Raw genomic sequence first — 26,344 nt, 5'->3', positions numbered from 1 at the left:
AAGCATTTATATTGTAAAATTAACATATAAAGTTGTCTTCACATAATGTATCTCTAGTAAACAATAATTTATACACGCACTCCAGGTATTCAAACCCATCCATAGTTTAAGACTAAGTGTTAATATAAACTTTGCCCTTATATTAACGTGTTTAATACAAATCCGAGAGTGAAAATTCTGAAACAATTTCAAGTTCAATACGCCAAAGTATATCCCCTCCTATTTTAGATTTTGCAATCAGTGTTAACTCTAACATAAAACTTACTAAACTAGAAAATTGACATAGCACGTGAATGGAAAGCATAACTTCAATTTGAATGATCATTACATAGACTATAAGATCTTACTTATCTAAGGTGTGGCCGGTGATTGGGGGGGGGGGGGGGGAGGGTATTATGTCACAAATTGGTTTTAATATCTTTACAGCTTCGCATCTATGTAAGGTTTGTCATCAATCTATCAGGACACATACATGTTACCATTACCATTGCGACAACTTTCCATCCTATACCAGATGGTATAGATTGTTTATTTAGATGTGTTACTATTTTGCCGTGTTCATAAATTCTAATCATATACACTGATGAGAATACCATAACTAACTAATGTTTAAACCATTATAATAATTATGTTTCCTATTTTTATTGTTGACTTTTAAAATGTGATTGAAACATTTACTTAGTCTAGGCCATTCACAGTATATTTCGTCAATTCGATAAATTGACATTTACAAAAATAGTTCAATAGGACATATTAATAAAAACAAAGTAAACGTACACTGAACGAATAAATTTGATCAATGACACAATGACACAATATAAATACATTAATAAATAACAAAGGGAGAGATAAAACGCTATATTGTATAAGGTACATGTGCACATAGCAGTTCAATATGCATACGTTTGTAAAAATACATACCTTTTTGGGTTCGCTGTTTTGTTCTTTTGCCCTATATAAAGTAATTCAATATATAGTATTAATATATTTTTAATTATTTGAAAATATGAGTGTGTTTTGTTTTTTCAAATGATTTTAGAAATTGAAACACAAACTCTTTCTTTTAATTATAAACACCGCTTCTTCAATGGAAAATGTAGTTATTACTACAACATCCCTCAAAATACGACATTGTTGTTCAACATACGGCATTTTCTTTAAATGTTAAGTGCAAGGTTTCGATTTTTAAAATGTTTAACTGCTGATATCTGCTGTACACACGGTACATGAACAAATGTCCTTCGAAAATACAACCAATCTTCTGATGAATATATTTATGATCAGAATGTAAATAAAATACTGAGGTATCTAAAAGAGCCATTTTCAAACTAGACTAAATATCAAATAATTCAAAACAAAAATAATTAGAAGAAAACAACATGAAGAAAAGAAAAAAACTTCAGTGAACAATTACTATATGGTCTTTCACAAAATATGTAAGATAAATGAACCTTCATTCACAAGATATAAATTATCGTCGCATTAGTTTTGTTAAAATCATTTGATGAGTCGTGACATTTAATAAGGCGGAAAATCTCTGACTGGTAAATTATTATTGCTTAAATCCTTAAACATCATCATATTCAAATACCATCGGTGCTATAGTAGATTCTTCAAATTGTATTTATGTTCCGAATGAGGCTAGCACTCACAATAATATACAACAAGACGAAAACTTAATCTACACTTCAACATAGTACAATAAAACATGTATTCGTTTATGTAGTCAGTGTAATTTTTGCATTTTTTACGAAATATTTGAATAACGTTTTTAAAACATTATGAATGTAATGTGTATGATTGCATGTATGTTTGTCAACTTGTTTCATTCTTTTTGCAACGTATGCCAATGATCGTATTCGTAGTTTTCTGTGATGACAAGGTAATTCGACATAATTCTAGTTGAAGAGCATGCATGCCACTTCATTTGCTCCTAAATTGAATACTTTTTTCTCCTCATATTTGATTTCAAATAATTGATCCTATTGCATTCGTAAACCTACATGTGTTCTTTTGAATTATGGTGCTGACCATCTTATATGGTGGTATTGTAAATGTTCTTTAAATAAGTACTTTCTTGCAAATTGTAGTAATGTATATTTACAAAATGTATAACTATATAATCTTACTTTTTGTAATGAATATTCGTCTTCTGTTAATAATAACCACTATACTGAGGGTCAACAAAGCTCCCAACACCAAACCCCCAATAAAGAGGCCTATTTGAGAAGACACCGGCGAATCCGTACACGTTGAAACGGCTACAAATACAGATTGACTTAAACATAGAAAGTGTCTATAATACAGGTACTTCTGATAATAATATTATCAGATTATAACATCGCAAATCTCATATGTATTATCAACCTTTTGACATGATACCAGTTCAAGAGCCAACAGTTCTAGCGGTGATATTAACTGAATTGATGATGCAAAATTCTTTAATCATACATTTAGATTTAGAGAAAAAGAAATCGGCAATACACTGCATAAGAATATTTGCATAATTTTATAAATCAACAAGTTAAATGTACAGTACTTGCAACCTTAGGCGTTACTGTTTGACGTGAACTTGACTGATCGGTGAATGATCGGTGACGGATGTTTGACTGATCGATGACTGATCGGTGATCGGTGACCCATAGGATCCGTCAGATAAGTCAAATAACCTATGTAAGAGTTACCCTGACAACTGTCACCGATCGATCAGTAAATTAAATTTATGCACGGATCGGACGGATACGTATATATTTAAAATTCTTATATAAACCGAACTCCACAGTGTTTACAATCGATGAACGCGAACTTCTACGAAGACACCTTAATTTACACGTTATAATTTGTAATAAAATTAGTTGCAATAAAAAAGTAAAAATAGTTTAACAGAATAAGATGCTTAGAGCGTTAAATTGTTTGTGTTGATTAATATTTTCGTATTAAATATTATAAACCTCCGAGACATATAATACATAATTGTATTATATGACTCAGTTAACATGAACTTGTTTCTACGAAAATGGTTATTGTTGACCGCCATTGGATTTTTGAACTTTTAATAGTTTCGAATAGGTTGTTTTTTCATGAAATTAAAAGAATGTCAAAGAAATGATATTAAAAGTTTGTTCCCATTGTTTAGAATTACCAAAATTAATCTTCTTTTTATCAAATATTGTACTATTTTATTTGCAATCAGTTATTTTTACCATCTTGAGACAAGTCTTCTAATCAGAATTGAGATATAATGAGAATTAAAATACTTAAACTTTTAATTTTGTGGAATAAGAATGCAGTTATTGATTTATTTTGATGCATATTATTAACTGTCATATGATTTCAGTACTTTTTGTATATAATGATTGGCTGTTCTTCATAAAATAATTTTACTTTAAGGAAAAAGATATTAAATTTTTGTACGCGTTGCCTAAAATGCAAATATTTCTTCATTTTACTGAAAATTATTGGCCGCCATTGGATTTTTGTACTTTTTATATTTTGAATAGTTTTTTTTTCATCAAATTAAAAGAATGGCAGAGAAATCACACTAAAACTTTGTTCGTATTGTTAAAAATAACCAAAATTATTCTTCTTTTTATTAAAAATGATACTATTTTATTTGAAATCAGTTATTTTTACCATCTAGAGACAAGTCTTCTAATCAGAATTGAGATATAGTGAGAATTAAAATACTTTAACTTTTATTTTTGTGGAATAAGAATGCAGTTATTGATTTATTTTGATGCAAATTATTAACCGTCATATGATTTCAGTACTTTTTGTACATCATGATTGGCTGTTCTTCATAGAATAATCTAACTTTTAGGAAAAAGATATAAAAATTTTGTACGCGTTGCCTAAAATGCAAATATTTTTTCATTTTACTGAAAATTATTGACCGCCATTGGATTTTTGTACTTTTTATATTTAAGAATAGTTTTTTCTCATAAATTAAAAGAATGTCAGAAAAATCCTACTAAAATTTTGTTCCCATTGTTTTAAATAATTAAAATTATTCTTCTTTTTATCAAAAATGATACTATTTTATTTGAAATCAGTTATTTTTACCATCTTGAGACAAGTCTTCTAATCAGAATTCAGATATAATGAGATTTAAAATACTTAAATTTTTATTTTTGTTGAATAAGAATGCAGTTATTGATTTATTTTGATGCATATTATTAACTGTCATATGATTTCAGTACTTTTTGTACATAATGATTGGCTGTTCTTCATTAAATAATTTTACTTTAAGGAAAAAGATATAAAATTTTTGTACACGTTGCCTAAAATGTAAATATTTCTTCATTTTACTGAATATTATTGACCGCCATTGGATTTTTGTACTTTTTATAGTTTAGAATATTTTTTTTTTCATAAAATTAAAAGAATGGCAGAGAAATCATACTGAAATTTTATTTGCATTGTTAAAAATAACCAAAATTGTTTTTCTTTTTATTAAAAATGATACTGTTTTATTTGAAATCAGTTATTTTTACCATCTAGAGACAAGTCTTTTAATCAGAATAGAAATATAGTGAGAATTAAAATACTTAAACTTTTATTTTTGTGGAATAAGAATGCAGTTATTGATTAATTTTGATGCAAATTATTAACTGCATATGATTTCAGTACTTTTTGTACATAATGATTGGCTATTCTTCATAGAATAATCTAACTTTCAGGAAAAAGATATAAAATTTTTGTACGCGCTGCCTAAAATACAAATATTTCTTCATTTTACTGAAAATTATTGACCGCCATTGGATTTTTGTACTTTTTATATTTAAGAATAGTTTTTTTGTCATAAATTAAAAGAATATCAGAAAAATCATACTAAAATTTTGTTCGCATTGTTTAAAATAATCAAAATTATTCTTCTTTTTATCAAAAATGATACTATTTTATTTGAAATCAGTTATTTTTACCATCTTGAGACAAGTCTTCTAATCAGAATTCAGATATAATGAGAATTAAAATACTTAAACTTTTATTTTTGTGGAATAAGAATGCAGTTATTGATTTATTTTGATGCATATAATTAACTGTCATATGATTTCAGTACTTTTTGTACATAATGATTGGCTGTTCTTCATAAAATAATTTTACTTTAAAGAAAAATATATTAAATTTTTGTACGCGTTGCCTAAAATGCAAATATTGTTTAATTTTACTGAGAATTATTGACTGCCATTGGAATTTTGTACTTTTTATAGCTTAGAATAGTTTTTTTTAATAAAATTAAAATAATATCAGAAAAATCATACTAAAATTTTGTTCGCATTGTTTAGAATAATCAAAATTATTCTTCTTTTTATCAAAAATGATACTATTTTATTTGAAATCAGTTATTTTTACCATCTTGAGACAAGTCTCCTTATTAGAATTGAGATATAATGAGAATTAAAATACTTACACTTTTATTTTTGTGGAATAAGATTGTAGTTATTGATTTATTTTGATACTAATATTAACCGTCACATGATTTCAGTACTTTTTGTACATCAAGATTGGGTGTTCTTCATAAAATATGCTTACTTTTAGGAAAAAGATATAAAATTTTTGTACGTGTTTCCTAAAATGCAAATATTGTTTCATTTTACTGAAAATTATTTACCGCCTTTGGATTTTTGTACTTTTTATAGTTGAGAATAGTTTTTTTTCATAAAATTAAAATAATATCAGAAAAAACATACTAATTTGGTTCGCATTGTTTAAAATAATCAAAATTATTCTTCTTTTTATCAAAAATGATACTATTTTATTTGAAATCAGTTATTTTTACCATCTTGAGACAAGTCTCCTTATTAGAATTGAGATATAATGAGAATTAAAATACTTAAACTTTTATTTTTGTGGAATAAGAATGCAGTTATTGATTTATTTTGATACAAATTATTAACCGTCATATGATTTCATTACTTATCAGGATTGGCTGTTCCTCATAAAACATGCTTACTTTAAGGAAAAAGATATTAAATTTTTGTACGCGTTGCCTAAAATGCAAATATTTCTTCATTTTACTGAAAATTATTGACCGCCATTGGATTTTGTAATTTTTATAGTTTGAAATAGTTTTTTTGTTCATAAAATTAAAGGAATATCAGAGAAATCATACTAAAATTTTATTCGCATTGTTTAGAATAACCAAAATTATTCTTCTTTTTGTTTAAGATGATATTATTTTATTTGAAATCAGTTATTTTACCATCTTGAGACAAGTCTGCTAATTAGAATTGAGATGTAATGATGTACTTTTTATTGTTTAGGTATGGAACGCCAACACTGTCTTATTATGCCCATTTTTCATTATATGTTGTGCATTTACCTTTATATGATGTGCATTTACCTTCATATGATGTGCACTTGTCATCATATGATGTACAAATATCCTTGTATGATGTGCAAACATCATTATATGATGTGCAAACATCATTATATGATGTGCAAATATCATTATATGATGTGCAAACATCACTATATGATGTGCAAACATACTTATATGATGTGCAAATAACATTATATGATGTGCAAACATACTTATATGATGCACATATATACTTATATGATGTGCAAATATACTTATATGATGTGCAAATGTACTTATACGATGTGCAAACATTCTTATGTGATGTGAACATAGACTCATATTATGTTGAAAGATCCTTATATGATGTGCAAATATACTTATATTATGTTGAAAGATCCTTATATGATGTGCAAATATACTTATATGCTGTGCAAAGATACTTATAAGATGTGTACATATCATTATATGATGTGTAGTTTCCCTTATATTACGTGCAAACATCTTTATATGATGTGGTTGTGTCATTATATTATGTGCTTGTAATCTTATATTATGTGGTTAGGTTTACTTCATTATATGATGTCGAAACGTCATTATATGCTGTGCTTTCATCGTCGTTATGGTCAATGAACATGATTACGATTAGAATGATTACTGTCTACGTCATAACTGATTCCGATCTGCTTCTGCGGAGTAACCGTTACTACAAATTAGAATCAAATCTGTTGCTACCGTTTGGAAAATGGTTGAGACTTGAGATAAACCTTGGCATGTTAGTACCTCGTTTTAAGATGCAAAAAAATCACATCTGATATTGTTGGAAAATTATAAAAATATATATGAATTGCAAAGTTTTGTTTAAATCGCAAATCTTTAATAATAAACATATGGAGTCTACAATACGGTTAAGGTTATTGAATTGAATAAATAATTCTTTTATGTCATGCTATATGATCGTTTAAACGAGGGAAGGCATTATATTTGTCAATTTCGTTATACCTAACGTTAGCAATTTTTCTATAAGAAGATAATACACGAAGTTTAGTATTTTCATTTATGTAAATATTGCCTTTCTGATCATGTTAGCTGTTCGAGTTTCTCTTTATATATTCTCAAGATAGACACAAACAATTGGGAATAAATCGGACTCTGATAGAGTAATGGCTCATATAAGGAACCGGTCATTTGTAACCAAAACCAAAGAGGGGATAGGAAAAGTGGCATTCAATTTTATATAGTTATAAATTTGCCGCGGTATAATGTTATGGCGAATTCTTCGTCAACCGTAGGCATCAATCTTTACGCCTCGTTTCGCTCATCTGAATTGTTAAAACCTGAAAATTTATTTTCTTCAATTTCTTCTAGCAGAGAATTTTTCATCTGATACTATTATTGAATGAAGGTGTGGTAAATATTAATAAAACCACAAACGGCAAATCCAAACCAATATAAAAAAAGAAGAGGTGGTATGATTGCCAATGAGACAACTATCCACAAAAGACCAAAATGACACAAACATTAACAACTATAGATCACCGTACGGCCTTCAACAATGAGCAAAGCCCATACCGCATAGTTAGCTATAAATAGCCCCGATAAGAAAAAATAATGTAAAACAATTCAAACGAGAAAACTAACGGCCTTATTAATGTAAAAAAAATGATCGAAAAACAAATATGTAACACAAAAACAAACGATAACCACTGAATTACAGGCTTCTGACTTGGGACAGGCACATACATAAATAATGTGGCGGGGTTAAACATTTTAGCGGGATCCCAACCCTCCCCCTAACCTGGGACAGTGGTATAACAGTGCAACATAAGAATAAACTAGTTCCCTGAAGTCGCAAACAATTTTCATACTTCAGTACTTTGATTATATATGTTATTGTCTATACCCTGCAAGAAAAGGTTTCTCTATTATTAGTTATCAAGATAATAGCCAATAAAACAACAAAACTTGAAAAGCCAAAACTACCCAAAAAGTACCTTTACTATGGAGTATACTCACCGGTTGGTGACCTTCTGCTGTTGTGTTTTTTTTATTTTGGTCGGGTTGTTGTCTCTTTGACACATTCCCCATTTCCATTCTCAATTTTATCAGACACATTGTACTATTTTTTTTTTAAATCTATTATGTTTCCAGGATAAACGCAAAATATTAAAAGCCGCTGCCGTAAATCTTCACTTTGAAAAATTCAAAACACCACTCTCTATATTTAAGAGAACAACAGGTCTCAGTAACAAATAAATAAATGCAGTGTTTTAAGTTCATTTAGACACCAGATTAAAAACGCTCAATTCTCTGGTTTTGAAGGATTGATGTATACACACCTTCAAAAATTTGAAGGCTGAAATGTCATTGGCTGATGTAATATATACAAGGACAGAAAATAAAATGACGTGTTGTCAGATCCTTGTATCCAAAGCTGAAACAGATGATCTGTACATTATATATTAATAAATAAATGTGTTAGACACCGACTCTAGTTTGAGGGAAGGAGCACGTGTATTTCCTTTTTCGAAATAAAAAAAAAACAAAAAAAACATGGTTTATTTTTTTTTAAGTTTCATCATTGTTTTATTTTTTCCTCATTTTAAATAGAAACAAACTATTTCGCTTCCCTTCTGAAATAGATAAAATCTCTTTCAAGAAATTTAAAATCCAACATTTACAAAACAACTTGCCCCCACCCTCACATAAAAATATCAATGGTCGGTAAGTTAGCCCTGTTTAATTGAGTCTAGAGGTGAATACTGGTATATGAGCGGCTTCCCACGAAACCTTTTATATTGCGGGTTACTGCATGTCTAGTGGTGGTACTTTCGTCGTAGCATGTTTGCCTTGAGTGAGAGAGGTCGTGGGTTCGAACCCCGGCCGGGTCAAAACCAAAGACTTTAAAATTCTTATTTACATGCTGCTTCCCAGCTAATTATATAAGCACGCGGGATTAAGGATTAAGAGCAACAGTTGGTCGGCTCGGAATCAGAAAAATGTGTCCGGGTAAGGTGATGTACATGTCTTCCTTCGGAATGATACCTTTTGAACTAGCATGTTAAAAAATCCGGCTCAGGGTGTCGGTCTAGTACAAACAGGGTTAATATTCATACCACATTAACATGTTCTTGTACGAATATGCATATATCAATTTGCTGCTGGACCTCAAGAATCCACCCACAATCATCTATAGTTGAAACTGTGAAATATATGCACAAAAACATGATAAAAAGCTGCACGTTACTGTAATACACCGAGTTCAGGTTCATTCCATATCTTCTTTAATCAATTTCGGGTGAAAGTGATGGGCGCTCGGTGGTCGAGTGGTTACATTGTCATTTCGTGGCCTTTTATAGCTGAATGTGCGGTATGGGCTTTGATCATTGTTGCAGGCCGTACGGTGACCTATACTTGTTAATTTCTGTGTCATTTTGACCTCTTGTGAAAGTTCTCTTTAGCAGTCATAACACTTCTTCTTTTTTATAAGTATTCGAACTGCTGTATCAATAGCATGTCAACACTTCTGTGTTCGATTTCAAATCCCGCACGTGGCAGGTAAGCTCGATTCCAATCTTAATTGACCAGAATTGTATGTTTTCCAAACGAAGGTCAGGGGTCTCTCCGGGCACTTCTGCTTTCTCCACCAATATAAACTCAACGCCACGAAATAGCATGAAAGTTTTGAAAGTTGCGCTAAATTACAGTCAATCAATCATCCATACCGGTATACTTATGGCCTCTAAATCTATATAATAGCAATGTCAATGTATGACATCAGTATACAGAGATAAAAATAATAACTATTTATAGTATTATACTCGTTTGGTTATTAACGGGCCGGACCATATGAGTATTTGGACCATATAGGTATTTTTTCAAATATACAATAGAAATAAAACAATCAACTTTATCTTAAAAACAAATGTGTTTACAAAAAAAATGAATTAGTTTTACATTTCAAAAGCTACATAATCATTAAATATTGATGCCACAGTCAGTTGATCTTAGTTTTCATCGCTAATTGTATTCGTGTATACTTTTGTACATTTCGAATGACCTTCACACGGTACCATACATGTAGCTTTTCTGTGATTGCTTGTTTTGGCTGCGTGCAGTGATATCGATTGGGACAGTTCAGATGTGTCTACGGTGTTTTTAAGAAACTCTAGATCTCCAATATCGTAAAATAAATATTACAGATCAAATTAAATAAAAGCAGTGGCTATTTCATAGCTCTTAAATGCTATTTTACCGGTCTTTTAATAAAGATTAAAATAGAAATATAGAAATAAAGAATAGAAAAAAATAATAAAACATACACTTTTAATATTTTACTTATCAAAAATGTCTTAAAAAATGTCATGATCTTTAAATAAATATCATGATCCTTGTCGGTGATGTAACCTACTTTAAACAATAAAATTCCTTTTAAAATATGTTCATTTGATTTTGACATCTTCTTATAATTATACTTACAAATAGTAAGTAATATTAACTGTGTGAAACTGGTTTTTTTTAATAAGTTGTTTTAATATATTAATTACATTTAATTACATTTTAGTAACGTTACAACCAGAAGGGTCACACCAAATGAAGAGTTTAAAAGTATACGTGTTGATTACCCCGACCATACGCGTATGGTCGGACCATATGAGTATATACCCATATGGTCATGACCATACGCGTATGGTCCATATACTCATATGGTCCGGAACATATACAAAACAAGAGAGAGAGGTTTCAAAATTACTAAGACAGCTGGAGGACAAACGCACGTGTTTATATATTTTTTTTATAAACGAACAAGCTGAAGTTGACAGAAATCTTATACATCCTTCCTGTTTTCAAGTTTTCGTACATGGCTTAAAGCCTTATCGGATAAATGTTGTTTGTCATATTGAAATTTCCCGTTTTAGTAACAACAATTCCCAAAAAGTTATATTGTTTTATCATCTCAATGTTAGTATCATTGTAAGAAAATCGGAGTTGTTTTGGCTTCCGTTAAAAAAACACCTCACTAAGACTTTAATTTTGACCACTTTCCTTTCAAGTTCCAAGCCTTACAATAATCATGGAAAGCATTGAGTTGAGTCTGCAGGTCCTGTGCTGTTTCAGCCAACAACACCGTGTCATCTGCAAACAATATAACAAAACACTTAAGATATATTTCTAATTCTCTTTCCAGATCCTCTTGGCATAGTTCTGTTAAGTCATGTAATATTTCTAGTTACTAAGAAATTATTTTAGTCAATCAAAAGTAAATAAAATAGGAAAGGTGATAAGTTTTCTCCTTGTCGAACACCATTGTCACAAGCAAGCAAAGTATTCCGAATTATAATTACTATCGTGTATCATCGGTACAGCGGATATAGCTTTGTAGGTACTTCGAAGCATGAAAAAAATATATACCGTACATTCATTTTACTATGCACCGTACAGAAGGATTCATGTGGTCAGCTATACATAACGCGGGCGTAGCTACCCGGAGGCACGACAGCACGTGCATCCACGTCGTTTTCACAACAAAAAAAATGAAGAGAGAGAGAAATGAATTGTCAATCGGAATCGGACAGCGACGCGTGATGCATGTATTATCTTAGACTATTATGATTATAATATTTGTTTAACGTCGGAGACTGTTGGTATCCCGGATATTAGTTTGACAACCTATAGTTACAAGTGTTGATGAAGCTGTTCGAGTCATGCAGAAAAAGATCGTGGCTCTATATACACTTACACGCAGTTGCGTGTACATTGATTCGGCATGCAAAAAAGAAATGGCAAAATCAAAATTTATAAATTGAATGTTAAAAGAAACAACTATGTTGTCACCTTTTTAATTAATGAAATATCATTAAATAACGACATTTGGTTTCAAAATAAAAAAAAATGACAAGATCAGGAGGTAACTTGTATCTTTTACAAGATTTGAATTTATATTCAGTCTAAGACATGTAGTTTTGGAGAATAACAGTGTACAGTTCATCAGTGTGGAATGAGATGTACCAATCGGCATTAGAATTATTAGATCCCTTCGATATCGTTGAAAATATGCCGAGGCGAAGTAGTCGAATCACCCTGCAACCACGCCAAAAACAGTATTGGAAATTCTTATTATTTTTTGCGTTTTTAGACCATATGATAAGGGAACTGGAAAGTGGAGTCGCTTCAAGTATTATCTTCTTTGCGCTGTATCTGCATCATCATAATGTAGGAAATATCACAAATCTCAATCTTGTCTGAGACATACGAAACTGACCTGTCATGTAATTTTGACGAATTCAATTGGGAAGGTCGCTCGATGCCGGACACGTACGCTGGTTTATAACATCTCGCGAGTGCTACCATACAATGATGGAGATCTTTCAGTCACGGTACTACATATGTAATTGAAAACAAATGTACGATCAACAATGAACAACGACATTTACATAGCATTACTGCATATTCATCGGGATTTCAGTGTGAATATTGACAAAGTCATAGAGAAGTTTCTTTCTTCCAAGACACAAAGAGCAGATTTTGGACAATTTTAAGTAAATTCTTATCAAAAATATGAGTTGCTTATTTGTTACTCTATTCAGAAGATTTATTAATAGTTTTACATTCATTAATTTTTATCTACATATACATGTAGCTCCTCTTTTAGCCGTCCTATGACCAAAAACCGAAAGAAAAAAAAACATTTTTCTGCAAAATAGGGTCCCACGTCGTTTCTTTCTAACTACGCCCCTGCCTTTCTTGTCGGAATAAAATATCGAAAAATAACATATGTACAAATATATTTCAATGCCAATTATTGAAACAGCTATACTTATAACGCACAAACAGTGGCCTTCTATCAGAAAAAAAGTTGCAATGAATATAGAATCATATCGAACGAGACGAGCGCCAACTTCTTTGACAAGTATTTGCACATGTTTTAGTAAGGATTCTTGTTTTAAGCAAATAGTGAGAATTCTCTAATCACCAACCTACGACAAAATCATTTCTTAAAACAACAAATATGTTTAGATTGAAGTACACATTGATATAATGTAAACAAAACAAAGATTTTCGTACCGTGTCAGAAGAAAAATCGACCACGACCCCTTGGATAGTACCTATATCCGCTCTACCGATGATGCAAGGAGACGCCAGCGAGTGGGCAAGTGTTGAAACAAAGAGTGATGGCACAGTAATAAGGTGGACACAGTAAATACAAAGTTAATGCATTTTAATCTAATTTTTTTTAAAGAGACGAAAAAGAGGAACAAAATGCAAAAGACAGGCGTCACCCCATTCATCTCGGTTTGAAAATAAAAATATTAAATACCCTAAATTGAAAAAAAGTGTGGCAAAGTGTGATTTTCAGTGGTTTTTCCCCCTGTTAACTCAATAACTGTATCGTCTACGTAAAATCCGTTGCCATTACCGAAAAGGACCAAAATATTTACCACAAAGGTAAAATCCGATCTAATCGGACGAAAAATTAGATCTAAAACACTTAATCAGGAATCAACCCCTTATATCTCAGAAATCGTTGACGCTACTCCAAATCTGTTGACATACTAGTACTAATGTTTCAGAATTTTATAACCAACTAAAAAAATCTCCATTAAAATAAGTTGAAAATAAACAATCTGTATATGCCAATATGTGCTCATTGTTGAAGACCGTATGGTGACCTATAGTTATTAATTTCTGTGTAATTTGGTCTGTTGTGGAGAGTTGTCTCATTAGCAAAGATACCACTTTTTCATTTTTTATAATTTCCCACATAGCCATTTCGCATTTTGTGGGCACTACGTCGACTAAGCTTGCAGTCTTCGAAATTGGATATTTTCTCACATAATTGGCGTTTTCTGTGGAAAAAAGATTGGTTCAAAGACAAATTAAAAGTCCTATCACACATATTTCCGACTTGGTATGGTTTTAGAGGAGTTGCAGCTCAATGAAATCGGTCTACTCCTTTAGTAGCATAGATTATATGATATACTAGATGTAATATCATTGTACATATTCAATACTACATTATACATCTTACCATTTATAGATTAATATTATTCAATAACATATTTAATAAAACAAACCATCTCGCCATAGTATGCATCAGAAGATAATTTTATAGCTATTGTTATGACATATTTTTGAAACAGACTGGGATTTCAATAGTGTCTTTTGCAATGAATAGAAATAAGCAGATGTGGTATGAAAGCCAAAGAGACAACTCTCCATCCAAGTCATAATTTGTAAGAGGAAACAATTATAGGTCATAGTACGACCTTCAACACGGATCCTATGCTTAAACCGAATAGCAAGTTATAAAAGGCTCTTATTTGTTATCATTTTCTCCACAGCCCGATATTTCTTAACTAGCTCCTTTATTAACTGATTTTAATTTTCAACCGAAATGTTTGAAACGTTGATTTTGTTAAATTGCTTTGTCTCATTTTCCCTATAAATTGCACTTTCGCTAGCGATAGACACATATTTGAGCCGGGTTAATAGTTTACAGAAGCAGATCGGAATCAGTTATGACGTAGACAGTAATCATTCTAATCGTAATCATGTTCATTGACCATAACGACGATGAAAGCACATCATATAATGACGTTTCGACATCATATAATGAAGTAAACCTAACCACATAATATAAGATTACAAGCACATAATATAATGACACAACCACATCATATAAAGATGTTTGCACGTAATATAAGGGAAACTGCACATCATATAAGGATATGTACACACCATATAAGGATCTTTGCACATCATATAAGTATATTTGCACATCATATAAGGATCTTTGCACATAATATAAGTACATTTGCACATCATGTAATAATGTTTCACATCATATAAGAATGTTTGCACATCATATAACTTAAAGAATGTTTGCACATCATATAAGTATATTTGCACATCATATGAGTATATATGCACATCATATAAGTATGTTTGCACATACTATAATGATATTTGCACAACATATAAGGATATTTGCACAACATATAAGGATATTTGCACAACATATAAGGATATTTGCACAACATATAAGGATATTTGCACAACATATAAGGATATTTGTCCATCATATAAAGGTGTTTGCACATCATATAATGACAAGTGCACATCATACAAAGGTAAAAGCACAGCATATAAAGGTAAATGCACATCATATAAAGGTAAATGCACATCATATAAAGGTAAATGCACATCATATAAAGGTAAATGCACATCATATAATGAAAATGGTCATAACAAGACAGTGTTGGCGTTCCATATTTAGGAGTAGTTATCTTTTTTATTAAAAAAAAGACTCTCAGAAAAATATAATGTAATGTTGTTTGCATTGTGGAAAATTATTTCTATTTCTTGTTAAAAGCAGTTATTTTTGTAATTTGTTGTTTTAAATGCTTTGATTGTGACGAGAATATAGAAAGTCCGTGATTATGATAGGTTTTTTTTTAAGAATTTTATGATGATAAGGATACAAAAATTTAAAATATTGAAAAAAAAATTGACTACATTTTTCAATAACTGATTTTTTCATTTTGTTTTTCCCGAGAATGTTTGGAAAATAATAAAATAAAAACCGCGATGTAGACACCGTTTTAGAACTCGCCGGTTTTGAAAATATATAACCTAAATAAAACGAAAAAGACCATTCTTTAATGATGATATTTTAATTTAGGTTTTATCTGTACATTTCTTTTCATTTCAATTCATAAAACTTTGCTAAATAATTAATAAACAAAATGTATAATTGAACGTTCGATTTTCAATAGTCGCCATTTTAATTAGATTAAACGAAACTAAGATTCCGTAATTTGTATTAGTTTATCATGTGACGTATTAAAGTTCAATCCGTCATCAAGGTGGAGCGGTACTATCCGTCCGATCAGTCCGATCAGTCAATTACTTTTACTACAAGTCTGACAGATTGCTGACGTGAGTTTGACGCGAACTTGACTGATCGGTGACTGATCGATGACCGCTGACTGATCGCTGAAATAGTAACGCCTAAGGTTGCAAGTACTGTAGAACATTAGACATATTTTATTCCGAAGCATTAATGTATTATCAACCGCTTCTCCTATAATGCAAATTGACGCTACTCACAAAACTTGCCCGGTTAAACCTCGCCACATTTTAAACTCTACTTTGAAACCATACAAAATAGTAGGACGAAAGAAAAAATATAACTCTATAAATTTTACACAGGTTTCATTACTTTTTTTCTTCTGACAAACAAAAGTGGACACAAACAGCTTTCCACATGACGGAAAAACTGGGGTTATTTTTGTGTGTAATATTTTACTCATTTATAATAAAAAATCCAACGTAAAATGCTTAATTTTTAAATGTACAAAGTATATTAACAAAACGAGCACTTACCCCTAGTTGCACACAGAGGACCCGTGTATCCCTCTTTACAACAACGATCACAACTGCCATTGAGTTTATTACACGAATGGTCAAAACATCCTTCACAAAACTGTATACAATTGGTTCCAAAATAACCGTGGGAACATTCTGAAATATTATTCATATAGAGTTACAACGCTTATTTTGCTTTATTTTTTTTTTATCGGATGCAACATTACTTTATTAACATTTTGACACTAAAGATCCTATTATGATAAACCATGTTGACGTGATTCCTCACGAAACCAACCTGAAGTATGGTACTTTTATAAAGAGGTTTTTTTTGTAAATTAAAAAAGTTCAATGTTTCACTTTTTGACAAAGTAGGTGGGACCTTTTATACATGTAGCTTACTGTATGATACGCTAGTTTTCGCTTATTGTTGAAATCCAACAAAAAAACAACAACACCAGATTCTGACTTGAATATGGATAATGATATCTTAAGGATGTACTTAGGTAAAATTAAACCAATCTAGAATTCAAGATTGATACAATAAGTCTAAAGAACATTATTCAAGGAACAAAATAAGCTAAACATATTGATAGACTATGAAACTCCTTTTTGCGATATTTGAACTTTAAAAAATTGTGGAAAAAAACTGTATTAGATTTTAATCTTATAACTAGCATTGGCATTATTTGGGTCTCCAAATCATCAGAAAAAAAATCTAGAATCTGCTATCATTTTGGTAATGAACGTTTTGTGAGCTAGGCTTATATAGGGCGATTTATTCTACCCTGTATCGTAGGGATAATCACTAGGAGTATGACAAAACATCCTAAACTTGAATTCCCTAACATTCTGAAATTAATTAGTTTCCCCGGTTTTTTAACGCTGTTTTAATAAAATAAATCTATTTTGTGTCTGATCATTAACTCTTCCTATCAGCACGAACAATCCCTACTGATTCTGATATTGTTTGAACACATTCTATGTAGTCTTAAAATCGTTTGAAAATATCTAAAACTGATTGAAGGTATTATGTAGTCACAAAATTAATGTATGATTTTTTCTGTCGATGATTTTCATTAGTGCTATTTTCTATATAAAAACTAATTAGAAAACTCAATCAGCATATACATATTAAGTACAAAAAACGGAAAATTATTATGACTTTTCACTTGTCTAAAAATGATTTATTTTTTAAATCAAGTATTGAAAAAAGTGTTTATGTTGTTTTATTTGGTTTATACTTTTAATAATGCATAAAAGATAATAAAAATAAGCTGTAAGAATGTAAATGTGTTCGTCGAAAACTTCAGCTAAGTCCTTTCTATTTTATTCTTACTTTTCCTACTTTTATACGTGCTTAATTTAATGAATGAATAAACCTAAATATTTTTTTTTATCAACGACAGTGCTCAAAGGTGTTTTGTAAACACTTGACACTCTTTACAACTGTTTTTAATTATAGTTTAGTAAGGAGCCTACATTTTTGTGGTTATTGTTTATTGATCGATGTATATCATAAGTAATTTCGTTTATTGATTTGAATGTCAATCATATTGTTAGATTTGTTATTTGAATTGTTTTACAGGTATCATTTTAGAGCCCTGTATGGATTGCGGAATGGCTTTTGCTCTTTCCGAAGGTAGTATGATTAACATGTAATTATGGTTGCTATCATCGACTTCATTTGGTGTCTGTCGGAGAATTGCCTCATAGACAATACAAAAACTATTACCAAGTTTACTAATCGGAACATAATATAAGTAGATATTTGAGAAAGGGTTAAATTTTCCATTGTTAGGGATAAATATACCACGACTAAGTTCAAAAGTTTTATAGATTAGTGCATACCTATGTGTATGGCATTATAGCTGGTTAAAGTGTTAACATTGTTATCATGAATCAAATCCTCCACATTTGAAAATTGAACCCTTCTGATAGTCTTCACTCAGATTGTCAAATTGTCTTAGCTATTACTACATTTAGTAACTTATAACTTATCCATGATACATTTTATCACTTCCCATGGAAAATATTTCCCCTTCCTCATATTACTTTATATAGTTACATGTATAGTGCTTTAATAAGCATTTTGTATCGATGAAATATGTTAGAAAAGATGTTTAAACAGGTTCGATTCAGCCATGAGTTTTTATGTAATATTGAACCACTACCAAACCTTATGTATGTTTGACATTGCATTCTCGTTTTAAACGAACACTGTGGGCTAAATATTTCATGGGTTGTGTGGTTCAAATTACAAAAGGGATATAATTGTTCACGAAAGGGATATAATTATCAACTCAGTTTTAGTTCGTTACTCCGATTTTGTTTTTGTCCATCGATTTACGAGTTTTGAACAGCGGTATACTACTGTTGTCTTTATATTCTATTGTATATTGACTACAAGTTACTAATCAAGGGAGAGTAAAATGACCTTATGACATCAATGGTGATGTGATATGCTCCAGAATGATCATTGTATACTGCTCCACATAAGACACCCGCAGCATTTTGTAAGTAAATATTCGTGTATGTGTCATTTAAAATAATTCAATATAAACATGCATAATAGCAGATTGATGAATCTCATTTGGCTTATATGTACATGTACATAAGAGTATCATTAATCATTAAAATTATTTACCTCTCAACCTTCACGAACACAAATGTTGAAAGGAAAACACAATTTTTTATAGACCAAGGATTTTCAAGACTGATACAGAAAATGCAAACAATATATCTATTATGAAATGTAATATAAGAAAAAATATAACACGTAAAGCTAATATTTGATTTAAACATATTTATTTATAATGGATTGGGAAACAAATTTTGCAACTTATATTATTCCCTTTCCACTTTGCGGGTGCGAGTGCTACCTTGAAGCGGTATTAGATTGCTCTTTTAATCTCATAGAAAAAAAATAAGTCCTGTTACACTAAACTCTGGTTACAGACGTTGATTTGTGCATGTCAAGTAAAGTTCGGTTATACAATGTAGAAGTATCAAGCAAAAAAGGACGGAACCAACTTTACCATGTGTGACATGCATACTGAATAATGTCGACCAAATAATTATCTCAAGACATCCTTAAAAATTATAAGGAATAACTTCAACTTTTTATTAAAAATGAGGAATTGAAATTCACAGATATAAAGCCTACATAATCTTTATGTCTGAAAGGTCAGTAATTACGCAACAACATTGTCAAATCCTAGACTTAAGTCAAGATATGAATCAGGCATGCGCATAACTGTATCTTGAGTATCAATTCACAGGTTTGCTCGGATGAATTCGTTCAACATAGCTAGGTTTACACTGTGAAGTTAAGAAATAATTCATAGGAATAGGATGACAAATTCAAGAAAAAGGGACCACACAGTCAGTTGTATAACAATGAAACCGTTTATAACATTATACTAAATTAACTATTGCGTTATATTACATGTAGACGAAACACGCGACTGAAGCTCCAAAACAAAACCCAGTTATTTAAAAATCACTCAACATCATATGGTTTATATTACCTTGATCGCATGAGTCACCTGCCCACCCCATTTTGCACCCGCCATCTGGACATTCACCAGTAAATACGTTGCATGGTTTGTTAAGACAGTTACATATCTTATTACAATTAGATCCAAAATGCCAAGTGTCACACGCTACAAACAAAAGGTTGGAAAAGCAATTACATGTAGACGATGACCTCATAAGAAATAACACTGATACTTTACAAGGTGGTATAATTCGAGTCTAATAAAACAACTGCAGCTGATAAACGAAATTCAGTCTGAATTGGTCCGACTGAAAGACTAAACATGATGTTAATATAATAATCTGATGATTTAGACAATTTTAAGATTAAAATTTAATTAAATTTATACGTGAAATATTTTGATATGTAGAAAAGGAAATAAATATAAAGAAAGTGGCATAAATCAAATTTCCTGAAAACACTATCATAGCTATATATATAGACCGTTCGCACTATCACAATTCATTTTTTTTTTAATTAAGGAGATGTGATACGAATGCCATGTATACATCAATCTACCAGAGTTCAAACGTAAAAAAGCAACTACAAGTCACCGTACAGCTTTCGACAATGCTAAACCCATCGCTATGAAAGACCCCAACATGAAAAATGTGAAACATGTCAATAAAGAAAACCATGATCTAATTTATAACAAAACATTTTGAAAGACATGAACCAACGACAACCATTGAAAGTACGTAAGCAGTACAATGTGGCTCAAGGGAAGAAACAACAGATATGTACCTATGTTTAAAATTTGTTAATCTTTTTTCAATATACAATTGACGAATAGAACAATATCAAACTAAGTCCACACAAAAAAAACCAATAGATTAAGGCATACATGTATCTATTAAAAATAGGAAAATGTGGTATGATTTCCAATGAGAACATTCTCCACATAAGACCAAATGATACAGAAATTAACAACCTTTGTTGCGCAGTCTTCAACAATGAGTAAATATCATACCGCATAGTCTACTATGAATGGGCCCGAAATAACAATGTAAACAATTTAAACGAGAAAAACTAACGGCCAGATATATTTAAAAAAATAAAGAACGAAAAACAAATAGGATGACGTTTATTGAGTTGCAAGTACCTTCAATGCTAGGTTAACAAAATTCAACCAAAAATGTAACATGAAAATACATTGGTTTCTCATTACCACATTCTCATGTACAGTGGAGATCACTTCTAACCTCTCATTAAATCTGTCAGGATTTCTACGGCTAGAGTTGATTTATAAGTTTTAAGAATTCTTTGCCTTAATATAAAGGCTTGGATCAAAAAGCGATTTAAATTATATAGAGTTTTTCTATTTTTGCCGGTTTTATTTCAGATCTATAATCGGCAAGAGAACATGTTTAACCTGTTAACCACGCCATATTGCCATACATGTATGTGCCTGTTCCAAGTCAGGAGCATGTAATTCAGTGATTTTCTTTTGTTGATGTGTCACATACATTATTTGTTTTTCTTTCATTTTTTGTACATAAATTAGGCCGTTAGTATTAGGGGGAAGGGGGGGGGGGGGGGCATTATTAATCGATTTGTTTTACATTTGTTATTCCGGGAGTCAGAATGGCTCGTTATCACATGACAAAATTATCGGACCTCATTAACCAATATTATAATATCAGTTTACGAGTAGTTTTCATACCTCGGACGACCTGTTTAACAAAAATATTTTGACCGCATCAACCTAAACTGCCATTATTTGCTTTTTCTTTCTGCAAATCTATATAGCTGCACAGTACTTCGGTTTTAATTTTAGGTCTAGAGGGACTGTAATATACAAGTTACAGCAATTTTGGAAAAAAAAATTATAGTGCCAGCATGCAGGGGCAGATCCAGCCTTTTTAAAAGGCTGGGGTGGGGGTGGGGGGGGGGGGGTGTTCAAACTATATGCTCCCATTCAAATGCATTGATGTTAAAAAAAAAGTGGGGTTTCAACCCCTGGACCCCCTCCCCTTGATCCTAAATATTGAATCATAAACAAATATCAGTAGTTTTTATACTTCAGACTGAGTCGTGTAATAAAATCGTTTGACTGCATCAACCAAAACTTACCTCATTTGCTTTTTATTATGTAAATCTATAAAGCTGCACAGCAATTCAGTTATAATTTTAGGTCGAGAGGGACTGTAGTATATAAATAACTGCAATATTGGAAATCAATGACCACAAATTTTGTTTCGCATCAATTGAGGGTGCCAGCATTTCCTATTTTTATTCAAAATATTGCATCAGAAACAAATATCAGTAGTTTTCATACCTCAGACTGACTCATGTAACAAAATTATTTGTCTGCATCAATCAAAACTGACCATATTTGACAGCATCAACCAAAACTGACCATATTTGCTCTTTTTTATGTAACTCTTATAGTCGAATAGTAAATCTGTAATATTTTTATGTAAGGATGGAGTGTATGATAAATCATGATAATACAAATGATCTATATTATAGGGTTATAGCATGAATATTGGGGAATATTGTTCCGAGTAAAATTTTATATTGCATGAGCTTATATTTTTATAGCAAGATGGATTGTTTAATATAAATGAAAGCAATATTGGAAAACAAAATTATGCTCGCATCAGTTGAAAGTGCCAGCATGTCCTCTTTTTTATCAACATTTTGAATCGTAAACTAATTTCAGTAGTTTTGATATCTCAGACTGACTCATGGATATAACAAAATTATTTGTCCGCATCAACCAAAACCATGAAAACTGACCATATTTATAGCTTACTATGCGGTATGGTCTTTGCTCATTGTTGAAGGCCGTATGGTGACCTATAGTTGTTAATGTCTGTGTCATTTTGGTCTTTTGTGGATAGTTGTCTCATTGGCAATCATACCACATCTTCTTTTATATTTGACAGCATCAACCAAAACTGACCATATGAGACAGCATCAACGAAAACTGACCATATTTACACTTTATAATGTAAATCTTAATATATAGCCGCATAGTTAATCACTTATAGTTACATATCACGATGGATTGTATAATTCAAATGACAGCAATATTGTAACACATTGGCTACAAAAAAAATCCACATCAATTTAGAGTACCAGCAATTTTCTGCAAGTCCTCTTTTTATTCAAAATATTGAATTGTAAACAAATTTTAGTAGTTTCGATATACCTGTATCAGACCGAGTCGTTTAAACAAAATTATTTGACCAAATCAACCAAAACTGAACTTCTTTACACTTATCATGTAAATATATATGGCCTCAGTCATTGTAAACCAATAATATTTCTGTGTCAGGACGGATCGTATGATAAAAATGACACCAACTTTGGAACACAATACACCTTATTGCTAATCCTGGCTGACCCGGCCTCTTGAACTTTTGAAGCATACAACAATCACTTTTCCATTGTGGCGTCAGATATTTTGTTTTATGACTTTAAATTTTTACGGGAACCTGTGTGATATCCAGTAATGGCAGACAAATAGCGATAAGGTGTATTTATACCATATCTAAAAATTTAGCGCGCCGTTCTGCTCTGTATCCATAATAATGAACCGTCACTAAAGTGACTTTTTAAGTCCGTTAGTTTGTGTGTGCAGAGACTATGTATAGTAGTATAGTAGTCTCAGTCCAGACTCCCTGATATCATTTATAATCGTTATGGATAAGTCTGGCTAAATTGACGAGATGGTGCAAATGTATATATTTTTTTAACGTTATAATACAACACTTTTTTCATTAATATCCCATAATTCATCCACTGTACAATTTTCGTTTGAACATTTGTCAAAACAGAATCTAAAATGAATGTAAATCCAAGGCAAACAAGGTAAATTACGATTAAAATTCCATGAATTAAATGCAGAGTTATATTTACGAAGAGACTGTTAAAAACGGGGAACGAAGAAACGTAAACAATGATGTTTCCTATGCAATCTTATAAAAATGTTTCTCCGATGAGTTGGATAACCTTCTATTCACTTCGATATTTGTACATGTAACGTTTGATCAGTAAAAAATATAGAAAATCTGCTATAGCAAAGTAATTGGAATTGTTTATTTCTTCTAAATTCTAAAGTGTCCTTACTGCAGTGACGTCATTTAGAACTGTTCTACAGTCCTGACTGATTTAGTCAGTTCTGCTGACAGTTCTACGGTTAGAACTGATTTGGACAGTTCTACCTAGAACTGATTTAGACAGTTCTACCCTAGAACTGATCCTGACAGTTCTACCTAGAACTGATTTAGTCAGTTCTACCTAGAACTGATTCTGACAGTTTTACTTAGTACAGTTCTAGGGTAAAACAGTTCTAGGTAGAACTGTTCTAGGACATGTTAGAACAGTTCTATGACAGATATTCTGACAGTTCTAATAAGAGGTTAGAAGTGATCTCCACTGTACGTTGCACCGTGATATATGAGTAAAACCCCTTAATTGGCATACATTTCTAATCACGAACTTCATAATGAACAAGTGTACAAGTGTACAAATGATGAACAAACAGAAAAAACAGAATGCCCGTTTCATTGCTGACAGGCCATATAAAAAATAAAGAGACATGATGATATGACTTTCAAAACTACAAAATATGTCGATGTTGTACATAGACATTAACAGTTAACAGTTATGCACTTGTTGTTTAATAACCTCATGAAACTTACTCTGATTACAGTACTTTCCATACACATAACCAGGTTTACAAACACTGGTATTTTTGCAGAGACCATTTATATAACTACATTCATTTGCTATGCAGCCATCACATGTTTTTAAACACCTCCAACCAAAATTTCCTTCACTACACTCTGAAAAAGTCAATCAAAATTTGAAATACAGTGAAGTTTACTTTTTTGTCAGGTTGATACAATCCATATTTTGTAATTAATCAATATTTGTGCACGTTTTATCTTATCTCGAACAGCAATAATAACTGTTCAGTTCATTTTCAAAATGATCTTATTTTGAAGACCTTTGCATGCAAATTGAAATTCGATGGTATCAGTTGCTGACAAATTACGAGTTAATAGAATATATTAACTAGAGGCCCTCAAGAGCACGTGTCGCTGACCTGTATCTACTGTGGTTTAGGAAATCATTTAAAATAAGGTTAGCATCATAAGAAATAATATTAAATACCAATTAATGATTGAGACCAAGCATGGTTTAATTTGGCCCTGTAGTTAAATAAAAAGCAGGTCATCCCAGTGTAGTCTTAAGTTAAAATAGGTGCTGAAGGTCATTATTTTAATTCGTGTTCAAGTTGTGAGCATTTGAAATTGTTTTTTTTTTTTGTATCTTAACAATTTTCCCAGAGTCTTCATCAGGTAACCCCTATGTTTCATTTTAAGTCAATGCGACCATGCTGTTTGGATGGGTTATCAGATACATTTTTAATCAAGATACCATACTGAAAATTGTGCCTAAGATTAATTCTATTTGGCACAGTAGGTTAAGTGGAGAAGATTTTTGTAAAAGATAACAAAAAATTACAAAAATATGTAACGGGTTGTCTATAAAATTATCTAGGCAGATAGACCATAAACTTATGAACATTCTTGACAATTATCAGATTTGCTCTAAATGCGTTAGTTTCGGAGATATGATTTGAAAATTGCATTTTACCCTTATGTTCTATTTTAAGCCATGTCAGCCATGTTTGTTGGCATGTGGGGTCATCGGACACACTTTTCGAACTAAATACCCTTATGATTATTGAATCCAAGTTTGATTAAATTTGTCTATACAGTTTCGGAGGTGATTAATTTGGTAAAGGATGACAAAAACTTATGGAAATTTGTTAAAAATTTACTATAACGGGCAATAACTCCGTAAGGGGTCAATTGACCATTTTGGCCATGTCTATCTATCTATAATAATCTTCAAGGCAATAGTCAAAAACTGCAAAATTTCCATAAAACTACTAATTCAGGGGCAGCAACCTAACAACGGATAGTCTGATACGTCTAAACAGTTCACAACAGATAGATCTAAACCTGATGAGCAATGTTTACCTCATTTCAATTTTACTCTTGCTTTAGTTACAGAGATATAAGCCAAAAACTGCATTTACCCCTATGTTATATGTTCACCCATGGCGGCTATGTTGGTTGGCAGGCGGGGTCGTCGTATACATTTTTTTTTAACTA

At 31.2% G+C, this 26,344-nt stretch overlaps 2 protein-coding genes across 2 annotated transcripts in view; both read right to left on the bottom strand.

The window, feature by feature from the left end:
• The window catches only part of LOC139487853 (receptor-type tyrosine-protein phosphatase mu-like), a 317,750-nt gene that overhangs the window by 51,238 nt on the left and 240,168 nt on the right, over positions 1-26,344 (bottom strand). The gene's annotated exons all lie outside the window — the stretch shown is intronic.
• LOC139487887 (receptor-type tyrosine-protein phosphatase kappa-like) overlaps positions 1-26,344 on the bottom strand; it is a 149,494-nt gene that overhangs the window by 91,501 nt on the left and 31,649 nt on the right. The window contains exon 10 of the mRNA XM_071273066.1: positions 24,860-25,003. Coding sequence (XP_071129167.1) covers positions 24,860-25,003 — 144 coding nt within the window. The remainder of the gene's footprint in view (positions 1-24,859; positions 25,004-26,344) is intronic.

This window comes from Mytilus edulis, chromosome 1 (genome assembly GCF_963676685.1).
Source record: "Mytilus edulis chromosome 1, xbMytEdul2.2, whole genome shotgun sequence".
Lineage (NCBI taxonomy): Eukaryota > Metazoa > Mollusca > Bivalvia > Mytilida > Mytilidae > Mytilus > Mytilus edulis.
The sequence above is the reverse complement of the archived record's forward strand: the minus strand, read 5'-3'. Positions and strand labels throughout refer to the sequence as shown.